A 22,103-nucleotide genomic window follows, 5' to 3' on the forward strand; every position below is an offset into this window, starting at 1 on the left:
AACCATGTGCTGCCATGTACTTCCATAAACAGTGACTTGTTTGCAAATTGGGACAATAAAAAAAACTCAAGGATGAGTTTATTCAAATTTGTACACAAATGACTTACTTTGATCCTCAAACTAAATTACATCAAAGTAAACAATTGCTACAGTATATTTTCTATGAGAGCATTGGGTTGGTCCAGGTAGGTGGCAGCAACACAAGAGATGCAAAACATTGCAAGTGGCGAGCTGGTGTTATCAATGACACAACAAGCAGCTATGACGTTAAAAGCAAAATGATAAACAATTCGATTATCATCATTGGGAATGGGAACCACAGAAAAACTAAGAGCCTGACAGAGGAGAAAACAAAACAAAAAAACTGGAGAGCATTCTGCCCATGATTCTGCCCAATTAGGGGTTGTTATGGTAGCAGCAGGAGGCGAGCAGTGACATGAATCCATTCAGAGGTGGGAGGAGGAGAAGCAGTGCATTCTGTGTGAATGGTTCACATGGGCCATGAAAGCACAGTACAGGTTGAGGAGTGAGCCAGGCCACACAGCACCAAACACATACCCAGGGAGGTGCAGGTAGGGGGAGAGGGGGGAAAATGGTAGAGGGAGATGGGTTAAGTAGGTAAGAGATGTTGGGGTGGAGGGTAAAGGGTAAAGGGTTAAGAGGGTGGGTTGGAACAGACTTGGCTACAAACCGTGGACTGATTTTGGCCCATTAGGTAGAAACAGGGCTCTCCCATCTTGTCATTTCTCATAGTACCAACAGCGAGATGAGGAGCCATCATCGCTGGAGGGAGGAGGAAGAGCCCAGAGAAAAGAAGTGGAGAGGAAAAAGAGAGAAAAATAAACAAAAATAGAGAAAACAGAGGGCTTAGATCCTCAATGGAGATAAGAGAAAGAGAAATGTAGTTCTGTCTGGCACAGAAAAGGAAAACCTATCAAATTGACGGCTGAGTGGGATCCTTTGACCTTTTTCAGCAGAAATAAGGAGAAACAATTCCAGATTAGAGTGAGCAGAACATACAGTTTTTGGACGATAACAAGACTTGATTTACATAGCAAAAGGAACATTACATACTATGGCCAATAAATCACTGATGAAGGAGCAATAACATTAAATGTCATTCAGACATCACTGGGATAGAAAATATTCAGAAAATCCTTTGTTAATCAAAGACTATAAGACATAATGCAAGCTTATGTTGGTATGATATAATCAATTCTAAAGCACTGGATTGGGACACTGAAGACACAAGCATTGCTCCACTCAGAGAAATCCTGCTCACAGCAACAAGAAACTGCAGACTACAGTCCGCCCTGTGTGTGGGGCCTTTAGTGTTAGTTAGTAGTCAGAGGCAGTAATGTTAGTCATAGTATGGAGGGAACATACATCACATCTCCACCCACCATATTCAGGTACAGATCCATCGCCCCTCTTGAGGACCAGGCGTGCCCTCCGGCCACCATTCTTGATCAGCTCGATGGCGCGTGCGTGCTTCATGTTCTTTGTACTCTCGCCGTTGATCTCCAGGATTTCATCTCCCACCTTTGTGTGCAGAGAGAGAGGAGGGGGGAGGTTTATTGAGACAACCAGAGAATTGAACCCAGGACAGCTGAACTGTCTATTTGACAGAAATATTATAATCCAAGTACAATAGAGTGGCAGGCCTCCAATTGTTGATATCATCTTTTCATGGCGCATACCCTCATCTTGCCATTCCTGACAGCTGCCCCATCCTCAGCCAGTCTCAACACATATAGGTCCATGTTATATTCCCGTCCTCCCCTCAGGCTGAACCCAAAACCTTTACTGTCCCGCTCCAGATCCACAGAGTAGAACTCGGCATCCTGAGAGAGAGAGAGAGAGAGAGAGACAGAAAAGTACATATTTACAGAGGAGGGGATGTGCAAATACCCACAAATCATGGGCCAACAGGGGTGTCATGACGTGAGCCCTAACTTCAGGACTAATCAAGTCACATCCAGCAAAAACTCACATAATAATATAATATATGCCACTTGGCAGACACTTTTATCCAAAGCAACTTACAGTCATGCGTGCATAAATGTTTACGTATGGGTGGTCCCAGGAATTGAAACCACTACCCTGGCGTTACAAGCGCTATGCTCTACCACCTGAGCTATAAAGCACCACACAAAATTGATTGGAGGTACAACACCCTGGAACCAATGAATAATTATTGCTGCCTGTGCAGATCATGGAGAAAGGGCACCGCAATGGCTGGACACAGGCTTACTGCACTCATCAAAGTTTGGCTGTGGTACTGTCCCTCTTCCTCCCTCTTTTATTGATTAACTGATTCATTGATTGATTGCTTTGATGATTTGAAAGGTTGAAGCTGCACTGTGTGTTCTTGTGAAGTGATGATTTACTGATTGCTTCATGCTGGTGATTGATTGAAACAGACTGATAGAAAATGTCTGTCTTTACCTGTGAGGGCTGAGCTTGTGTTGGAGGAGGTGGAGGAGGAGCCTGTTTCGACTTTGAGTTGTTCCTGGAAAATGTAATCATTCATACGAACACACAGATATGAAAATATGTCATATTCATATAGAAGTCATCTTTCATGCAATTGATTGTATTGTACATTTTATTTAAAAAAGCCTGTTTATGGATTGAGATCGTCATGGACACTAACCGAGGCTCCGTGGCAGTTTGGGGTGTGTGCGTGGTGGTGATGGTGGCAATCTTCTCAGCGTTGGTCAACAGAGATGCGTTGGAGGACTCTGTGGAAACACAGCAGAGGAATATGGGTAGTGGTCATGACCTCTAATCTGTGAGTAATACATGGATTCTGGTAAGATGGCTTCTATCATAGAGAAAAAAACAAATGAATCTGCTCTAAAATCACTCTTCTGCTAAACAATGTTTTTTGAGCCGTAACTGGGTCTTTGACAACACATTTCCATACAGGAGTTTTGCCCTCCAGAAAACACAGTCTCACCTCAAGGCTGCTCTATTCAACCTGATGGTAACTGCCTACGATGTTGTGATCCACCATTTTGCTCACAGACAACACCAGTTCCACTCTACACAGGATCATCAAATCAAAACAAGTCTCTGTTTTTCTTTCAACTCCAGGGGTAATCGTCCTTCCTTTCTTGAAAATAGAATTGTGCTGCACCACAAGCCACAGCACGGCAGCCCACATTGGTTCCTTATAGATGGAATGGGGTTCTGCCTGAAGTTAGCAAGAACACCAGCCTGACTCATTCATCCCTCTCTCGTTTGCTACCGTTTGCCCTGCCTGCCTTCCCCCCATGATCACGAAGCAGTATGGGGGGCACAACCTGAACGGTTCAACAACAAACGTCGCCACACAAAATTACACAGTCTGGTTGGGGAAGGTTGTGGCTGCATGGCTTCTATCAACAAGTGTGTTGTTTTACCATTAGAGAAAACAGCAGGCTATAAATAGATGCTATCATTGTGGTCGTTAAAACAAACTGCCATGCTTTGTTTAATGACTGGTTTTGCATTCTCTCCTCCTGTGTATGTGTATGTGTATGTGCTCCTGGCTCTCCTCCCATCTTAATGAAGCTACATTTTACCAGCTTTTCTGGAGGGCCCTTTAGAGGCAGAGCAGCAAACCTAGCACACACACACACCTCTCATTGATCCACAAATCTCTCAGCTCAGCCAATGACAGGCCATTCTAGTGGCAGGTTGTATTGTTGTTCTGGGACATGGCACAACTCAACACATGCCTACTCATGAGGATGGACCAATTTCCTGTCACAGCCTGTTCCTGCCATAACAAGTATTACGTATGCACTTCCTGTCACCTTGTTCCATCCAGACTGAGGAGATTAACACTGACAGGGAGCAGTGATTACACAGAAAACACATTTTACTGAGTTTCTAATCTCTTCATTTCAAACTGGCAGCTATTACCAAACTGGCAGACTGCAGTACATCAAAATGACATTATCAGTCTGCCTAACATACACTGTACCACAATCAACACACACATACTGATCAGCTTGCCCTCCCCATATTCCAACCTTACCCATAAAAGGGGGGAAAGGTAAAACTGACTATAGATGCATATCTAGTGGCATCATCCTCCTACTCATTCACAGTCCCAACCCTCTCCCAGTTCGAAGCCAGGGCAGGGAGCATGGCCTCTCGTAGCGCTAGCTAGCTCCCCAGGTTGATGTAAAGTGCTTCTGCCAGTGCAGAGCAGTGATGCCCATTGACTCCCACTAGGCACATAAATAAGTCACCTCCCTACTGCATTATAAAACAGCTCAGAGCAGAAAGGCACAAAGTCTTACCGTCACCAGGAATGATCCTCAGAGAGACTGTGTTCCCGGCCTCCTTGATCAGGTTGACGATGTCCGAGTGGGACTTGTTGGTAATGGAGCAGCCGTTGACGGACAAGATGCGGTCGCCCACCTTCAGCTTCCCACAGCGGTCCGCAGGGCTCCCCTCGATGATGCGCCCTATTTTGTGGGGCATGGCCACACATGCATTTCCAGCTAATGATAATGTGTAGTGTGTGTGTTTGTGTGATTTGGTTATTGATTACGTAATTTGATTATGAGAAAAGAAAGAGAGAAGGAAAAAAGAGAGAAAATAAAACAAAGGGTTAATCATCCAAACCAACTTAGGCCATTCACCCAGAGAGGACTATCCAAGAACCAGCCAACCGTTGCGCTGGAAACAGGGTGCAATCACAGAGCATGCATGCGGAACACAGCTTAAATCCCTATTGGTGGACAGACTCGTATTGTGTGGTCATTAAAGAATTCATGGGCTCTGTCTTTGTCTCTGCTGTCGTCCTCTGCACCCCTGATGCGTTAATCAATGGGACGTAAATCACCAGGAACTGGTGGTTAGATGCTGGAGGTGTCGTTTGGTTTCTGGGCCTTGGAACGGCTCAGAGAATGAGATGTATTCCTAAAGATTGACACTCAGAAATCTCAGGCTCCTCACTGATGTCAAGAGAGAAACGCACACTATATCAGAGAGGCTATAGACAGAGACATGCTAGCATTGCATGGGACTGTTTGCATACTGCGTGCTACGCAAGCAAAGCAATACAAGCTGTACAAGCTGAGTGACAGCGTTCAATACAGCACATCTTGTTTACAGAGCAGCTCTGAACAGACTCTAGGGAGCTTTCTCTCTCTCTCCTCTCCTCTCCTTCCCCTCCCTCCCTCCCTCCCTCCCTCCCTCCCTCTCCCTCCCTCTCTCTCTCTCTCTCTCTCTCTCTCTCCTTCCCTTCTCTCTCCCTCCCTCCCACATCCATATTTATCACATCACCTTGCGCTCCAAGCTCCCCTCCCTTCTTCTTGATTAAAAACTGCACTTGTGTCCTGCCACTCTATCCAAATAATGAGATATGGGACATTACTGGGTGTGACAAATACCCAGGATGTAATACCCAATCTGCTGAACACAACACCAGCACACAGCAGCTCACAATGGTGGGCTGGGCTGGTGGGAGAAAAGGGGTTTGCATAGTATGATGTCTGAGAGAGGGATAGAGCCAGTGGAAAGCACTTTGTCCGTTACAATACCCAAACATCTATGGCCCTCTCAGGCAAACTAATAATCCATAGATAGTGCACATCCATCCATTTGTGATCAATTTCCCTCCTTCAATATTCCCTCTCATTATCTCTATGTTGGACCTCCGCTAGCGGAGGGGAAGATTTGGTAGAGAAACATCCCCATCAGCACATTAATTCATCCCATCCCCACAATGAGATGGGAAGAGACTCTCAAACGATTCCCACATAGGGCTCTGGTCTGGCTAAAAGTAGTGCACTACATGGAGAATATAGGGGTCTGGCCAGAAGTAGTGCACTACATGGAGAATAGGGTATAATTTGAGACACAACCAGAGACAGAAGTGTCACTGAGTCTGAGGACCCAGCTGCAGACAGTGCTGACGAGCACATTCAAGTCGCCCATAAAGCAAGACATCAAGTCTCAGTGGGATATCTCCTGCTTGTATAAATGATACCTCAACATCCTCTACCTCTACTTTCTATTTTATGGGGCTTCAACCATAACCTACAGGATCAATGGAACCAGGCCCTTTGCACTGCACAGTAGCTAACAAAACATATATTTGATAGTAACCAGGCCCTATAGCATGTTTTACACCATGCTACATCTTCCTGGTCATCAGGTAGGCTGTGTAAAGAGACCTTGGAGCAATATTGGTGCTGCAAACTCAGAGGGAACTTGATACCAAATTTGTTCAGAGGAGGACATTTAAATCAAATCAAATACAATTGTATTTGTCACATGCGCCGAATACAACAGGTGTAGAACTTACCGTGAAATGCTTACTTACGAGCCCTTAACCAACAATGCAGAGTTTTAAAAAGTAAGTAAGAAACATTTGCTAAATAAACTAAAGGAAAAATAGTAACACAATAAAATAACAATAACGAGGCTATATACAAGGGGTACCGGTACCGAGTCAATGTGCAACGGGTTAGTCGAGGTAATTGAAGTAATATATACAGTGGGGAGAACAAGTATTTGATACACTGCCGATTTTGCAGGTTTTCCTACTTACAAAGCATGTAGAGGTCTGTAATTTTTATCATAGGTACACTTCAACTGTGAGAGACGGAATCTAAAACAAAAATCCAGAAAATCACATTGCATGATTTTTAAGTAATTAATTTGCATTTTATTGCATGACATAAGTATTTGATATATCAGAAAAGCAGAACTTAATATTTGGTACAGAAACCTTTGTTTGTAATTACAAAGATCATACGTTTCCTGTAGGTCTTGACCAGGTTTGCACACACTGCAGCAGGGATTTTGGCCCACTCCTCCATACAGACCTTCTCCAGATCCTTCAGGTTTCGGGGCTGTCGCTGGGCATTATGGACTTTCAGCTCCCTCCAAAGATTTTCTATTGGGTTCCAGGTCTGGAGACTGGCTAGGCCACTCCAGGACCTTGAGATGCTTCTTACGGAGCCACGCCTTAGTTGCCCTGGCTGTGTGTTTCGGGTCGTTGTCATGCTGGAAGACCCAGCCTCGACCCATCTTCAATGCTCTTACAGATGGAAGGAGGTTGTTGGCCAAGATCTCGCGATACATGGCCCTATCCATCCTCCCCTCAATACGGTGCAGTCGTCCTGTCCCCTTTGCAGAAAAGCATCCCCAAAGAATGATGTTTCCACCTCCATGCTTCACGGTTGGGATGGTGTTCTTGGGGTTGTACTCATCCTTCTTCTTCCTCCAAACACGGCGAGTGGAGTTTAGACCAAAAAGCTCTATTTTTGTTTCATCATACCACATGACCTTCTCCCATTCCTCCTCTGGATCATCCAGATGGTCATTGGCAAACTTCAGACGGGCCTGGACATGCGCTGGCTTGAGCAGGGGGACCTTGCATGCGCTGCAGGATTTTAATCCATGACGGCGTAGTGTGTTACTAATGGTTTTCTTTGAGACTGTGGTCCCAGCTCTCTTCAGGTCATTGACCAGGTCCTGCCGTGTAGTTCTGGGCTGATCCCTCACCTTCCTCATGATCATTGATGCCCCACAAGGTGAGATCTTGCATGGAGCCCCAGACCGAGGGTGATTGACCGTCATCTTGAACTTCTTCCATTTTCTAATAATTGCGCCAACAGTTGTTGCCTTCTCACCAAGCTGCTTGCCTATTGTCCTGTAGCCCATCCCAGCCTTGTGCAGGTCTACAATTGTATCCCTGATGTCCTTACACAGCTCTCTGGCCTTGGCCATTGTGGAGAGGTTGGAGTCTGTTTGATTGAGTGTGTGGACAGGTGTCTTTTATACAGGTAATGAGTTCAAACAGGTGCAGTTAATCCAGGTAATGAGTGGAGAACAGGAGGGCTTCTTAAAGAAAAACTAACAGGTCTGTGAGAGCCGGAATTCTTACTGATTGGTAGGTGATCAAATACTTATGCCATGCAATAAAATGCAAATTAATTACTTAAAAATCATACAATGTGATTTTCTGGATTTTTGTTTTAGATTCCGTCTCTCACAGTTGAAGTGTACCTATGATAAAAATTACAGACCTCTACATGCTTTGTAAGTAGGAAAACCTGCAAAATCGGCAGTGTATCAAATACTTGTTCTCCCCACTGTACATGTAGGTATGGGTAAAGTGACTATGCATAGATAATAAACAGAGAGTAGCAGCAGACTATGTGAAGAGTGTGAAGCAATGTGAATATATCTGTGTGTGTGTGGCATCAATATGTATGTGTGTGTGTGTGTGTGTTGGAGTGTCAGTGTAGTATGTGTGGGTGTGTGGCTAGAGTCCAGTGAGTGTACATTGAGCCTGTGCAAGAGTCCGTGCAAAGAATTATAAAAAATCATAACAAAATAAGGGGGTCATTGCAAATAGTCCGGGTAGCCATTTGATGAACTGTTCAGCAGTCTTATGGCTTGGGGGTAGAAGCTGTTAAGGAGCCTTTTGGTCCCAGACCTGGTGCTCCGGTACCGCTTGCCGTGCGGTAGCAGAGAGAACAGTCTATGACTTAGGTGGCTGGAGTCTTTGACAATTTGTAGGGCCTTCCTTTGACGCCGCCTGGTATAGAGGTCCTGGAAGGCAAGAAGCTCGACCCCAGTGATGTAATAGGCTGTATGCACTACCCTCTGTAGCGCCTTGCGGTCGGATGCCGAGCAGTTGCCATACCAAGCGGTGATGCAACCAGTCAGGATGCTCTCGATGGTGCAGCTGTAAAACATTTTTGAGGATCTAAGGTCCCATGCAAAATCCTTTCAGCCTCCTGAGTGGGAACAGGTGTTGTCGTGCCCTCTTCACGACTGTGTTGGTGTGTTTGGACCATGATAGGTCATTAGTGATGTGGACACCAAGGAACTTGAAGCTCTCGACCCCTCCACTACAGCCCCGTCGATGTGAATGGGGGCGTGCTCGGCCCTCCTTTTTCCGTAGTCCACGATCAGCTCCTTTGTCTTGCTCACGTTGAGGGAGAGGTTGTTGTCCTGGCACCACACAGCCAGGTCTCTAATCTCCTCCCTATAGGCTGTCTCATCGTCGTCGGTGATCGGGCCAAGTACAGTCGTGTCGTTGGCAAACTTAATGATGGTGTTGGAGTTGTGCGCGGCCATGCAGTCATGGGTGAACAGCGAGTACAGTAGGGGACTAAGCACACACCCCTGAGGGCCCCCCGTGTTGATGGTCAGTGTGGCGGATGTATTGTTGCCTTCCCTCACCACCTGGGGGCAGCCCGTCAGAAAGTCCAGGATCCAGAGCGAGGTGTTCAGTCCCAGGGTCCTTAGCTTAGTGATGAGCTTGGAGGGCTGAGCTGTAGTCAATGAACATTGTTCTCACGTTGGTGTTGCTTTTGTCCAGGTGGGAAAGGGCAGTGTGGAGTGCAATAGAGATCTGTGGATCTGTTGGGGCGGTATGCAAATTGGAGAGCGTCCAGGATTTCTGGGATGATGGTGTGAGCCATGACCAACCTTTCAAAGCATTTCATGGCTACAGATGTGAGTGCTATGGACCCGTAGTCATTTAGGCAGGTTACCTTGCCGTTCTTGGGCACAGGGACTATGGTAGTCTGCTTGAAACAGGGAGAGGTTGAAAATGTCAGTGAAGACACTTGCCAGCTGGTCAGTACATGCTCTGAGTACGCATCCTGGTAATCAGTCTGGCCCTGCGGCTTAAAATCCCTCTTTGACGGCTGAGTGACCTTAATGGGGCCAATTTCACAATTTTTACTTCATACATAAACATTATGGACAACTATAGAATGTGCTCAGTCCAACTTCAATTACATGCTGAGTGAATCAGCCAGAACTGACCATGTCGCAATTCTGCCTCTGAATCGGTGTTGATGGTGTTTTTGATAAAGCATCAGCCAGCCAGTTATCCCCGGTGGTGAATGCGCCTGGGCACATAAAGAGATTTCTGTTTTCCTAAGCTCATGGTTATGGATTTTGTGACCTCGGGCTGTGCCATTAAGTCCACTCCCATCAGAAACTACTCCCCTGCTAGTCATAGAGAAGGTGGGAACTCAATGAGGAGTGACTGTCAAAATATTGTAATTCCACCCCGAAGAAATGACATCAATCATGTCGCTGAGTGGCGGGTGGTGTTGATGCATTGTTAGGGTTGTGTGTTTACTGGAGTGCTGCTTGGCAGACTCAGGCAGTTTCACGCACTGGTGCATCACTATTTCCCTGTCTCACTTTGTAAACTTTGAGAGGGACTTTTGATAACACAAGGAAATGGGCTGTCTGGATAACATCAGGGGGAGTGTTCTGTAGTTATTAGGCTTAGCTACTACTCAATCACCTGAGAACTTTTCAAGTGGCTGTTTATTAATACATGCTTTTCAAGTGTAAATTAACCCTTAAAGGGTTGTTTTTCAGAAAATATTGTTAATACTGTAGATATAGACTAATGACGACAGTAAAGTCAAGCAGAAGAATCAGTCTTTGCCCAGATTACAGGATATTTTACCAGATTATTCCCCAGTTCAACCCAGTTCAACCCAGCTCAACCCATAGCAAATTAAAACTGGTTCTCAGACCAATCTGAGAACAAAATATTCCAACTAAACCCATCATAGCCCACTCTGGTAGTAGCAAAGCCCAGCTCACCATAACACAGCCCAGCGTAGCATTGCCCATCCCACTCACCCAAAGTAGTCCCAGCATCAGGCCTAGAGACAGACGACACAATGACGAATCCGAAGCCCTCATTCTCTCCACGTTGGATCTCCACGTCATAGGGCTGCAGGGCTGCGGTGACCACAGCACTGCCGGAGCCACCTCCTCCCCCACTACCGATGCCACTGGTGGAGCCACTGCCGGAGCTGACCGTGTTGAGGGAGTTCTGGCTGCCCTGGGGGGTCCGCTTGCCCTCCGTCAGGGAGGGTGCCTGGGTGCTGCTGTGGTGGGACGAGGCAGGGGACGGGGGCACGTCACCCTCCCCTTTTGAAACTGAAGAAGAGACGGAGGAAGGAGGGGGGATGAAGGAGGACGGGCAATACAAAAAAGGTGTTCGGCAAATATACAAACAACATTCAAACAGCATGCAAAGTCGTTTTTCTCACATTTGGCATGGGCTAGTGATAGTTAACTGAGCCGCTAAGCACTTGGTCTCAGGCTTGTGTGGGTAGTGTAGGCGGCTGCTGTTGTTGAGTGTGTGGCTGAGTGTGCATATGGCTGTGTAGTCTCTGTGACCTGTCCTCACCTCCGTATCCAGAGCTCTTGCGTCGGACGGTGAGGTTGACGTGGCCCTGCTTGGCGGCCTGCTGCATCAGCTGCACCACCAGCTGGTGAGACTTCCCCACCACCGCCGTGCCATCAACAGAGATGAGCTCGTCCCCCGAACGCAGGCGCCCGTCCTCATCTGCTGCACCATACTTCACTATGTGGCCAATGTAGATCTACAAAACGTAATACAGATACATTAGCCCTGTACTTCACTTGTAGTTCAAGTTCAATACAGCACAGTGAAATAAAACCCATTTTTATGTTCCATTCCATCCAAAATGCTCGGTGCCTTGACCATGTTAGTAGTAACTGAAGAAGGCCAAAGCCGCCATTGTAGTCTATTGAGGCTGTAGAATTGATAGTGCTGGTCTTACTGTGTGGGAGAGGTGAGTGTGTGTGTGTTTCTGTAGGAAATGAGTACAGGGTGTACCGCGGAGCATCCTTGGCACAAATAACAACTGCTAATACCTCTGCGGTAGGCTTGCTGCCTACAGCATCTCTCTATTTCTCACTCTCCCTATCGCTCGCTCTTTGCCTTCATTCTTTTTTCTCTACTTTTCTCTCTTCATGTCCCTTAGAAAAACATGGCACAGAACCAAAGGCTTCTGGGTAAGGCCCTTTCTTCCCCTAACAAGCTGTCTAAATGAACCTCCTGAGACCAGCATGCAGACCTACCTTATCTAACACACAGCACCAGTCATCTCTCACAGTCAGACAGACAGACAGCAGACTGTAGATTTTTACTACTCCATATTAAAGAAAAAGTGATGCAGATGGAACAGAGAAGGAAGACTAAGAGGCTGCCAGTGCTTGGTAGTTGGTTGAGCATCACAGTGTGATTGTGATCTGACAAAGAATGAGTGTTGTGAAAGTGTGTGTGTTTGAAGCTTAACAAAGAAAGCCCTAAGGCAGGGACTCTGACATACAGTGATGAACATACAGTGATGAAGCTGTAATTGACCATTGAGGGTTCAGTACTATAGCTGCCCTTTTAACACGCATTCATTAACATGCATTCATAACTCTGTTTAGTGTTTAACACGTGATGGAATTACAAGGAATGTTTTATGTTTCCAGTCTTGCTTTGGAATGTTTCGTCGTCTAAGTGAATGGTGTGCCGCAAGGGGAGTGATTCAATATGAAAATGTCCCTTTAGAATCCCTTTGCTTTTCCTTGGCACGTCTAATCTAAACAGTGACAGACAAGGGACATGGTGGAGGAATGGTGGAGAGATACTCACTGGCTCCCCGGGCTCATTTCCTCCCAGAATGCGGAACCCAAAACCTGTATCCTTCCGCCACAGGAAGATCTCCTGCTCCTGGCAATCTGGCTCTGAAACACACAACAACAACAAGATCTCAGTGGAGTTGAAACAGGGAGTGGACCTGACACCCAGAAAGATAACTCTACGGCATGACTGTTGCATTAATCAATACACATTCAGTTAAGTAAGATCTTGTTATTACACCCCCTCCTCTCTGCTCTCCTCTGCATCACTGGGCATATTAGGCTCCTTCTCTCGGGTGTAGGGTTGGCTCCCACAGGACAGGAGGAACAAATGCCAGGATGCAAATGCTCTCTTTGTGAATGTGACCTTTTTTAACTCTCTCTGCCTCTTTATCTCTTTCCCCATCTCTCTGGAACACACAAACACACGCAGCACACACGCGTTTGTAAGCCCTCCGTGGCTGTGGCAGGCTGTGTGAGGACTATAGCAGTTGCAATGACCATATTACTGCCACATCGGAAGTCATGAGTCATGACCGTAGTAAAATTCCACGTGATCGTTGAGTCATGGTAATCACCTTTTATGCACTCTGGACATGCTTTGGTAGTACCCAACTTGCCTCTACCATCGGGTCCTAATGGCCTGGTACTCAGGGCTCTATTGTCCCTCTAACCACTCTGACATCAATGCAAATGCAATCGAAAATCCCATCAAACACATATCATCAAAATAGTAGGCCTATAGTACTTCTAAAACTCACCTCACTGTGATGATCAATTTGAAGACAGAAGTTCAACAGCAGGTTGAAACAGTGTAAAACATGGTTGTTGTGGATGTTGTTTCCAAGCCTAATACAATGAAATGGACAGCGCTTTCTAAGGTGATGATTAATTAAAAACCCTCATATGCATATTAGAGTGCATATGCATAGGATTTTTTTTTGTTTAAATAAAAATTATGATTGTGCCTTTATACAATGTATAGCCTACTGCATATTATGCATGGCAGAAAAACATAAAACAAAACTGATTTAAGATGTCTTTGGTACATAATTGTTCTAGCCTTTTAGTGTGGACTGTATTATTATGCATACTGGATGGACTGGTTACCTTATGCTACGGTCCACAATTTCTATCCATGAGTCTGGGAGAGAATGTATAGCCCTAGGCGATGCTGTTGGTTCATTGATTGAGCAGGGCGGCTTACAGTTAGCCTTCAATTAGAGAATTTGTATTTGATTTTGAATAGCCTAGTAATAGGGAATTTTCTATATTTCATAATTAATTGGATGACACATTACCTTTAGCTATGCAGAATATCTTACCACCATACATTTCCATATCCTCCTCTCTCCCCTTTATCCTTTCTCGAGTGTGCAGACTATCAACAGTTTGGTGAAATATGTTTCTTTGTTCCTGAACCGATTTCACTTGGTTTCCCAAATTAAGCTACTGGAGGAGTACACCACATCAGTCACTGGCTTCATCAATAAGTGCATCGATGACGTCGTCCCCACAGTGACCGTACTTACCCCAACCAGAAGCCATGGATTACAGGCAACATCCACACTGAGCTAAAGGGTAGAGCTGCCGCTTTCAAGGAGCGGGACTCTAACCCAGACGCTTATAAGAAATCCCGCTATGCCCTCAGACGAACCATCAAACAGGCAAAGCGTCAATACAGGCCTAAGATTTATTCGTACTACACCGGCTCCAATGCTCGTCGGATGTGGCAGGGCTTGCAAACTTTTAGACTACAAAGGGAAGCACAGCCGCGAGCTGCCCAGTGACACGAGCCTACCAGACAACCTAAATTACTTAAATTCTCGCTTCGAGGCAAGCAACACTGAAGCATGCATGAGAGCATCAGCTGTTATGGATGACTGTGTGATCACGCTCTCCATAGCCGATGTGAGTAAGACCTTTAAACAGGTCGACATTCACAAGGCCGCAGGGCCAGATGGATTACCAGGACGTGTACTCCGACCATGCGCTGACCAACTGGCAAGTGTCTTCACTGCCATTTCAACCTGTCCCTGACTGAGTCTGTAATACCAACATGTTTCAAGCAGACCACCATAGTCCCTGTGCCCAAGAACCCGTAGGTAACCTGCCTAAATGACTACTGACCTGTAGCACTCACGTCTGTAGCCATGAAGTGCTTTGAAAGGCTGGTCATGGCTCACATCAACACCATTATCCCAGAAACCCTAGACCCACTCTAATTTGCATACCACCCCAACAGATCCACACTGCCCTTTCCCACCTGAACAAGAGGAACACCTATGTGAGAATGCTATTCATTGACTACAGCTCAGCATAGTGCCCTCAAAGCTCATCACTAAGCTAAGGACCATGGGACTAAACACCTCCCTCTTTAACTGGATTCTGGACTTCCTGACGAGCCGCCCCCAGGTGATAAGTGTAGGTAACAACACATCTGCCACGCTGATCCTCAACACGGGGGCCCTCAGGGGTGCGTGCTCAGTCCCCTCCTGTACTCCCTATTCACCCATGACTGCACGGCCAGGCACGACTCCAACACCATATTTAAGTTTGCAGACGACACAAGAGTGTTAGGCAGTGTGGTGCCAGGATAACAACCTCTCCCTCAATGTGATCAAGACAAAGGAGATTATTGTGGACTACAGGAAAAAGAAGAGGACCGAGCACGCCCCCATTCTCATCGATGGGGCTGTAGTGGAGCAGGTTGAGAGCTTCAAGTTCCTTGGTGTCCACATCACCAACAATCATGGTCCAAACACACCAAGACAGTTGTGAAGATGGTACGACAAAACCTATTCCCCGTCAGGAGACTGAAAAGATTTGGCATGGGTTCTCAGATTGTCAAAAGGTTCTACATCTGCACCATCGAGAGCATCCTGACTGATTGCATCCTGACTGGTATGGCAACTGCTCGGCCTCCGACTGCAAGGCACTACAGAGGGTAGTGCGTACGGCCCAGTACATCACTGGGGCCAAGCTTCCTAGTCATAGACTGTTCTCTCTGTTACCGCACGGCAAGCGGTACCGGAGCGCCAAGTCTAGGTCCAAAAGGCTTCTTAACAGCTTTTACCCCAAGCCATAAGACTCCTGAACAGCTAATCAAATGGCTACCCGGACTATTTGCAGTGTCCCCCCCTCCTTTTACGCTGCTGCTACTCTCTGTTTATCATCTATGCATAGTCACTTTAACTCTACCTACATGTACATATTACCTCAATTACCTCGACTAACCTGAGCCCCCGCACATTGACTCTGTACCGGTACCCCCTGTATATAGTCTCGCTACTGTTATTTTACTGCTGCTTTTTAATTATTTGTTATTTAAATTTTTTACTATCTATTTTTTACTTAACACTTATTTTTCTTGAAACTGCATTTTTGGTTAAGGGCTTGTAAGTAAGCATTTCACTGTAAGGTCTACACCTGTTGTATTCGGCGCAAAATGTGCTAAAAAACCACAAGCATTTCGCTACATTTGTATGTGACCAATACAATTTGATTTGATTTGATTTCATGTGCGCACTCGCTCCGTAATGGGAAAAATATCATTTTTATTTTATTCAGCTAAGTTCAATTATATTCTTCTTACTATAAAATCATACAAAATAAAATAACAGCATGGGACTAAAGCATATCTTGTCAGCTACAGTGGGGAAAAAAAGTATTTAGTCAGCCACCAATTGTGCAAGTTCTCCCACTTAAAAAGATGAGAGAGGCCTGTAATTTTCATCATAGGTACACGTCAACTATGACAGACAAAATGAGAAAAAAAAATCCAGAAAATCACATTGAAGGATTTTTAATGAATTTATTGGCATATGATGGTGGAAAATAAGTATTTGGTCAATAACAAAAGTTTCTCAATACTTTGTTATATACCCTTTGTTGGCAATGACACAGGTCAAACGTTTTCTGTAAGTCTTCACAAGGTTTTCACACACTGTTGCTGGTATTTTGGCCCATTCCTCCATGCAGATCTCCTCTAGAGCAGTGATGTTTTGGGGCTGTCGCTGGGCAACACAGACTTTCAACTCCCTCCAAAGATTTTCTATGGGGTTGAGATCTGGAGACTGGCTAGGCCACTCCAGGACCTTGAAATGCTTCTTCACGAAGCCACTCCTTCGTTGCCCGGGCGGTGTGTTTGGGATCATTGTCATGCTGAAAGACCCAGCCGCGTTTCATCTTCAATGCCCTTGCTGATGGAAGGAGGGTTTCACTCAAAATCTCACGATACATGGCCCCATTCATTCTTTCCTTTACACGGATCAGTCGTCCTGGTCCCTTTGCAGAAAAACAGCCCCAAAGCATGATGTTTCCAACCCCATGCTTCACAGTAGGTATGGTGTTCTTTGGATGCAACTCAGCATTCTTTGTCCTCCAAACATGACGTGTTGAGTTTTTACCAAAAAGTTATATTTTGGTTTCATCTGACCATATGACATTCTCCCAATCCTCTTCTGGATCATCCAAATGCACTTCAGACGGGCCTGGACATGTACTGGCTTAAGCAGGGGGACACGTCTCTCACTGCAGGATTTGAGTCCCTGGCGGCGTAGTGTGTTACTGATGGTAGGCTTTGTTACTTTGGTCCCAGCTCTCTGCAGGTCATTCACTAGGTCCCCCCGTGTGGTTCTGGGATTTTTGCTCACCGTTCTTGTGATCATTTTGACCCCACGGGGTGAGATCTTGCGTGGAGCCCCAGATCGAGGGAGATTATCAGTGGTCTTGTATGTCTTCCATTTCCTAATAATTGCTCCCACAGTTGATTTCTTCAAACCAAGCTGCTTACCTATTGCAGATTCAGTCTTCCCAGCCTGGTGCAGGTCTACAATTTTGTTTTTGGTGTCCTTTGACAGCTCTTTGGTCTTGGCCATTGTGAAGTTTGGAGTGTGACTGTTTGAGGTTGTGGACAGGTGTATTTTATACTGATAACAAGTTCAAACAGGTGCCATTAATACAGGTAACGAGTGGAGGACAGAGGAGCCTCTGAAAGAAAAAGTTACAGGTCTGTGAGAGCCAGAAATCTTGCTTGTTTGTAGGTGACCAAATACTTATTTTCCACCATAATTTGCAAATAAATTCATTAAAAATCCTACAATGGGATTTTCTGGATTTTTTTTCCTCAATTTGTCTGTCATAGTTGACGTGCACCTATGATGAAAATTACAGGCCTCTCTCATCTTTTTAAGTGGGAGAACTTGCACAATTGGTGGCTGACTAAATACTTTTTTTCCCCACTGTAAATAAACAAGCCTATGGCATAGTGCATAGCCAGATAACATAGAGTAGACCAACTGATATTCTGTTCTACAGAAATACATCTTAATCTCATAATGTGTCTTTAGACTCTCCTAAAATAAATAATGAATTTATTGTCATGGTTTATATTAAATTGATTTATTATACTTTTTTAAATGTAGATGTTCCAAAGGCGCTCATCAACTGCTTGTATGTGTGGAGGCCTGGAGATGCTAAACGTGTTTATGTTAATTAACGGTCAATTACCGTGAGACCGGCAGTCTTTTGCACTATAATAACCGGCTGACAAAATGTCATGACTGCCACAGCCCTAGTGAGGACACAGGCGATTTGGTGTCAGTCTGTTCACCCACAGGGACAGTCTGAACACAGGGCACGGGCCATTTCTCCTGATCCGCCTTCTGTCTGCCACACAGGCTCCATTAGCCCTCAGCTCTGGGTCTGTGTGTGTGTGTGTGTGTGTTGGATCAGTCATTAGCCCTCCACTGATCCCTGTCCCTAGCACAGCGATCCGAGCTCTCACTTACACACACACACACACACACACACACACACACACACACACACACACACATGCAGCCTCTAAGCGTCAGACAAAATGTTCTCTGCAGGAGGGTCCCAAGCATGGTCTCATCTCTAGTCCTGTCTCAGTCCTGTCTCTGTCCTAGCTATCTCCTGGCACCACCAATGCCACAGAGCACCATAATGCTGATATCAGTCCACAATCTGCTACATGAACACACAGCACACACTCAACATCTCTCTTTTCCTCTCCCCCTCCCCCTCTCCAACTCCAACCCATTCTAATAATCCAGCCCACTCAAACAGTAAGATCAGCTCCACAGCAGAGGGCTGCGGCTCCTTGAGGGGTTATCAAACAGATATACCAATCAGGCTGAGCTTAAAGCAGCCCTCACGAGCCCAGTTAATATTTAATCAGCAGCAGCAGACCTAGATTCTACTGGCTCTACTTTACACACTGATTAACCAGAACTGCAACACCGCCAGCGCCTTCTAACACACACACACGACCAGGCTGGGGCTGGTTGGCAACTAGCAATAGTCACTGACGTTCATATATGGTTGGGGAGTAACCGATTACATTAATCAGTTACATGTGATCCGATTACACACACAAAACTATGTGTAATCAGTTACGTTACCAGATTTTGTATTTATTTTTTTGTCAGATTACAGATACTTTTTAGAAACTAGTTGATTACTTCTTGGATTACTTTAGAAATGTAGAAAAGGAAGTTTGTAGAAAAAAATATACATTGACCCCTTTCTGTTTTCTCAATGACATTCAATTCAGCATTGAAAAAAGGTGCAAGTTTAGGTTTGTTCCACCTGAGTGAGTCTGACCATAAATCAGAGACCACTATGATGACACACCAAATGTATTTGATGGATCATTTTGGTCTTCTTCTAATGCCTCTTAAAGGGAAAGCAATACAACAACAAAAAATGATCAGATTACGTTACTGAGTTTGGGTAACCAAAAATTACATTACTGATTACAATTTTGGACAGGTAACTAGTAACTGTGATGGATTACATTTAGAAAGTAACCTACCCAACCCTGCATGCATACACACTTCAGCCCAAAAGGATACCATTAACACACACACGAACACACAAACACACAAGCTGCACGTGCACACGTAATGTGCATATTCTTCTGAAGTGTGTAAGCACATTATTGTTGACGTCAGACACGCAACGGCCTACCGCTTATGAATTGCAAATGTCAATCGAGAAAAACAACAACATTCCTATTACAGTAAGTTCTGTTTGATTGTCCCCCAGTCAGTCTTAATGTATAAGTTGCAATGTAAATTACTCTTTAATATAGAATAACAGTTTTTCTCGAGGAGTCATGTATTGGAGAACAAACAATTTCTCTCAAGAGAATAGAGTAAATAAGTGGGGTGGTTCCCTCCTTCACTCGTAACATGAATAATAGAAGACCTGAGTTGTGATTGCAAAGGATATGTGGGAGAGCCTTCAGAACAAATGTTCTGCTTTTACAATTGAAAACGGGTGTACACTCTATTGCTCCCGATACTTAGAGAAAAAAGTATTGTATGCGCCACACTATCAAATGGACGTTTTGGTCAATAGACTTGTTTTCTGCTGATGAGAACATCTATTGACCGAAACATTCACATTCTTTTTTTCAAATGGTTGTGCATATCACTTACATTTAAATTTTCGTCATTTAGCAGACGCTCTTATCCACTAACCACAGTCAACCTCCAGTTGTACTTCTGTACTCCTGCCCAAGCAACACAGAAATAGCTCATGATGTAAGCTTGGGTCAACATTGGATAATACCATACTTCATTTCTGAGCCGTCAGCAAGGTAGGATGTATGTGATCCTTCATTTCTAACCCCTTCTTCCGGTGGCGAGGCAGTACACACACACCTACACACACCTCTGAGTGTTTGGAAATGCAGGTGCTTCAAATTGTGGGAGATGTCGATAGTGCCACAGAGCAGGAAACATGTCTGTTTTTCAAGGAGACTAAGCTCTCTGAGACACCTTTTGTCATAGATTCAGGTTTGAGTCATACCACACACACACACACACACACACACACACACACACACACACACACACACACACACACACTGAGCTGTTCCTACAAAGTACTCAACAATGCTTCTCCTACAGGATTCAATGCAACACCCACACACGTTCAACAAATTCATACACTCTCTAGTTTATTCCGAACAGAAAAATTAGAAAAGTTCCTCTCTTCCCACCAAACAACAGACATGATGATCAAATACATGGCTCATTCACTCTAAAGTCTCAATGTTTGTACCTGTATCAATAAAATAAAAGTGTAAAAAGAAAATTGCCACCCTTTTTTCTCCCAATTTCAATTACAATCTTGCCTCATCGCTGTCTCATCGCTGCAACTCCCCAACGGGCTCGGGAGAGGTGAACGTGGAGTCATGCATCCTCCGAAACATGACCCGCCTAACCGCGCTCCTTAACACCTGCCAGCTTAACCTGGAAGCCAGCCGCACCTATGTGTCAGAGGAAACACCGTTCAACTGGTGACCGGGGTCAGCCTACAGGCACCTGGCCCGCCACAAGGAGTCGCTAGGGCGCGATGAGCCAAGTAAAGCCCACCCTGCCAAACCCTCCCCTAACCCTGACGACGCTGGGCCAATTGTGCGCCATCCTATGGGACTCCCGGCCACGGCCGGTTGTGGCGCAGCCTGGGAATGAACCCGGGTCTGTAGTAACGCCTCTAGCACTGCGATGCAGTGCCTTAGACATAAAAAAAAAACATATATCAAATTGTGTTCGGCAGCATTGTTGAACCTACCTTTATAAGTTGTCATCATAAACCACAATGAAGTATTTGATTTTGAGTCTACTCACGTCTGCTCTCATACATGCTCCTGGACTGGGCCCAGATCTTGAAGGGGTCTGGCTTCTTCTGGAGGGTCATGGTGCCATCTCCAGGGTCCTGGGTGGGCAGGGGAGGCAGGCCAGGCAGCGGCTGAGTGGGTGCGGCCGGAGGGGGGGCCATGGCCTCACTGGACATGTTGGAGGGGGGGTGGCTGGGAGAGTCTGTGTGGGTGCTGCGATGGCTGCACACACTGTGCTGGGAGCTGCTCTGACTGTCCTTCCTCTCCAGCTGCTGCTGAACGGACATCATGGGGAGGGAGAGAGAGGAGGGAGAGGGGGAAAAGAGGGAGAGAGGGTGCAACACAAGGAGAGAGATGATAAGACGAGAGGAGAAGGTGAGGTGATAGTGAGAAAGGGAGGGAAAAGAGGGGAAGAAAGAGAGACAAATAAGAGAGAAATAAGAATGATGGGGAGAGAAAAGAGGGAGAGAGAGAGAGAGCGAGAGCGAGAGCGAGAGCGAGAGCGAGAGAGAGAGAGAGAGAGAGAGAGAGAGAGAGAGAGAGAGAGAGAGAGAGAGAGAGAGAGAGAGAGAGAGAGAGAGAGAGAGAGAGAGAGAGAGAGAGAGAGAGAGAGAGAGAGAGAGAGAGAGAGAGAGAGAGAGAGAGAGAGAGAGAGAGAGAGAGAGAGGGAGAGAGAGAGAGATGAGTAAGAAGGTAGTAGAGAGCGAGAAGAAGGTAACAATAATCCAAGGTCAACATCATTGAAACACCAAGTTAATTGAGTGTGACTGTCAGTTAGAGCTGTTGTCTAATGGTGTGGGGGAGAGATGGTTTCTATGACACCCACACACAGAAAACTATGTTTTAAGTAAGAAGTAGGCATTGGCCTGAAGCCTAAATTCACATGAGCACCACAATGCTGAATGCATGACCACTAAGCCTGGCTAAAACAAAGGGACATTTGAAAAAGCTAATCAAAATGGACTGTGTAAAACCTGTAAGTGTCTAACACATTGAACATTAAGGT

General features: G+C 45.5%; 1 protein-coding gene across 8 annotated transcripts in view; it reads right to left on the bottom strand.

The window, feature by feature from the left end:
* LOC121538593 (membrane-associated guanylate kinase, WW and PDZ domain-containing protein 1-like) overlaps nt 1–22,103 on the bottom strand; it is a 206,627-nt gene that overhangs the window by 4,390 nt on the left and 180,134 nt on the right. For 5 of the 8 annotated variants that reach the window (XM_041846745.2, XM_041846744.2, XM_041846740.2 and 2 more), the window contains exons 14-22: nt 21,108–21,372; nt 12,455–12,546; nt 11,192–11,387; nt 10,636–10,938; nt 4,296–4,499; nt 2,657–2,744; nt 2,449–2,512; nt 1,701–1,844; nt 1,404–1,542 (exon numbers count right to left, since the gene is read on the bottom strand). In XM_041846745.2, coding sequence (XP_041702679.1) covers nt 1,404–1,542; nt 1,701–1,844; nt 2,449–2,512; nt 2,657–2,744; nt 4,296–4,499; nt 10,636–10,938; nt 11,192–11,387; nt 12,455–12,546; nt 21,108–21,372 — 1,495 coding nt within the window. Of the gene's footprint in view, nt 1–691; nt 784–1,403; nt 1,543–1,700; nt 1,845–2,448; nt 2,513–2,656; nt 2,745–4,295; nt 4,500–10,635; nt 10,939–11,191; nt 11,388–12,454; nt 12,547–21,107; nt 21,373–22,103 lie in introns of all 8 variants that reach the window. The other 3 variants (XM_045207243.1, XM_041846746.2, XM_041846741.2) reach the window with 2 other exon arrangements.

The sequence above is a fragment of the Coregonus clupeaformis genome, chromosome 24 (genome assembly GCF_020615455.1).
Source record: "Coregonus clupeaformis isolate EN_2021a chromosome 24, ASM2061545v1, whole genome shotgun sequence".
In the NCBI taxonomy this organism is placed as follows: domain Eukaryota; kingdom Metazoa; phylum Chordata; class Actinopteri; order Salmoniformes; family Salmonidae; genus Coregonus; species Coregonus clupeaformis.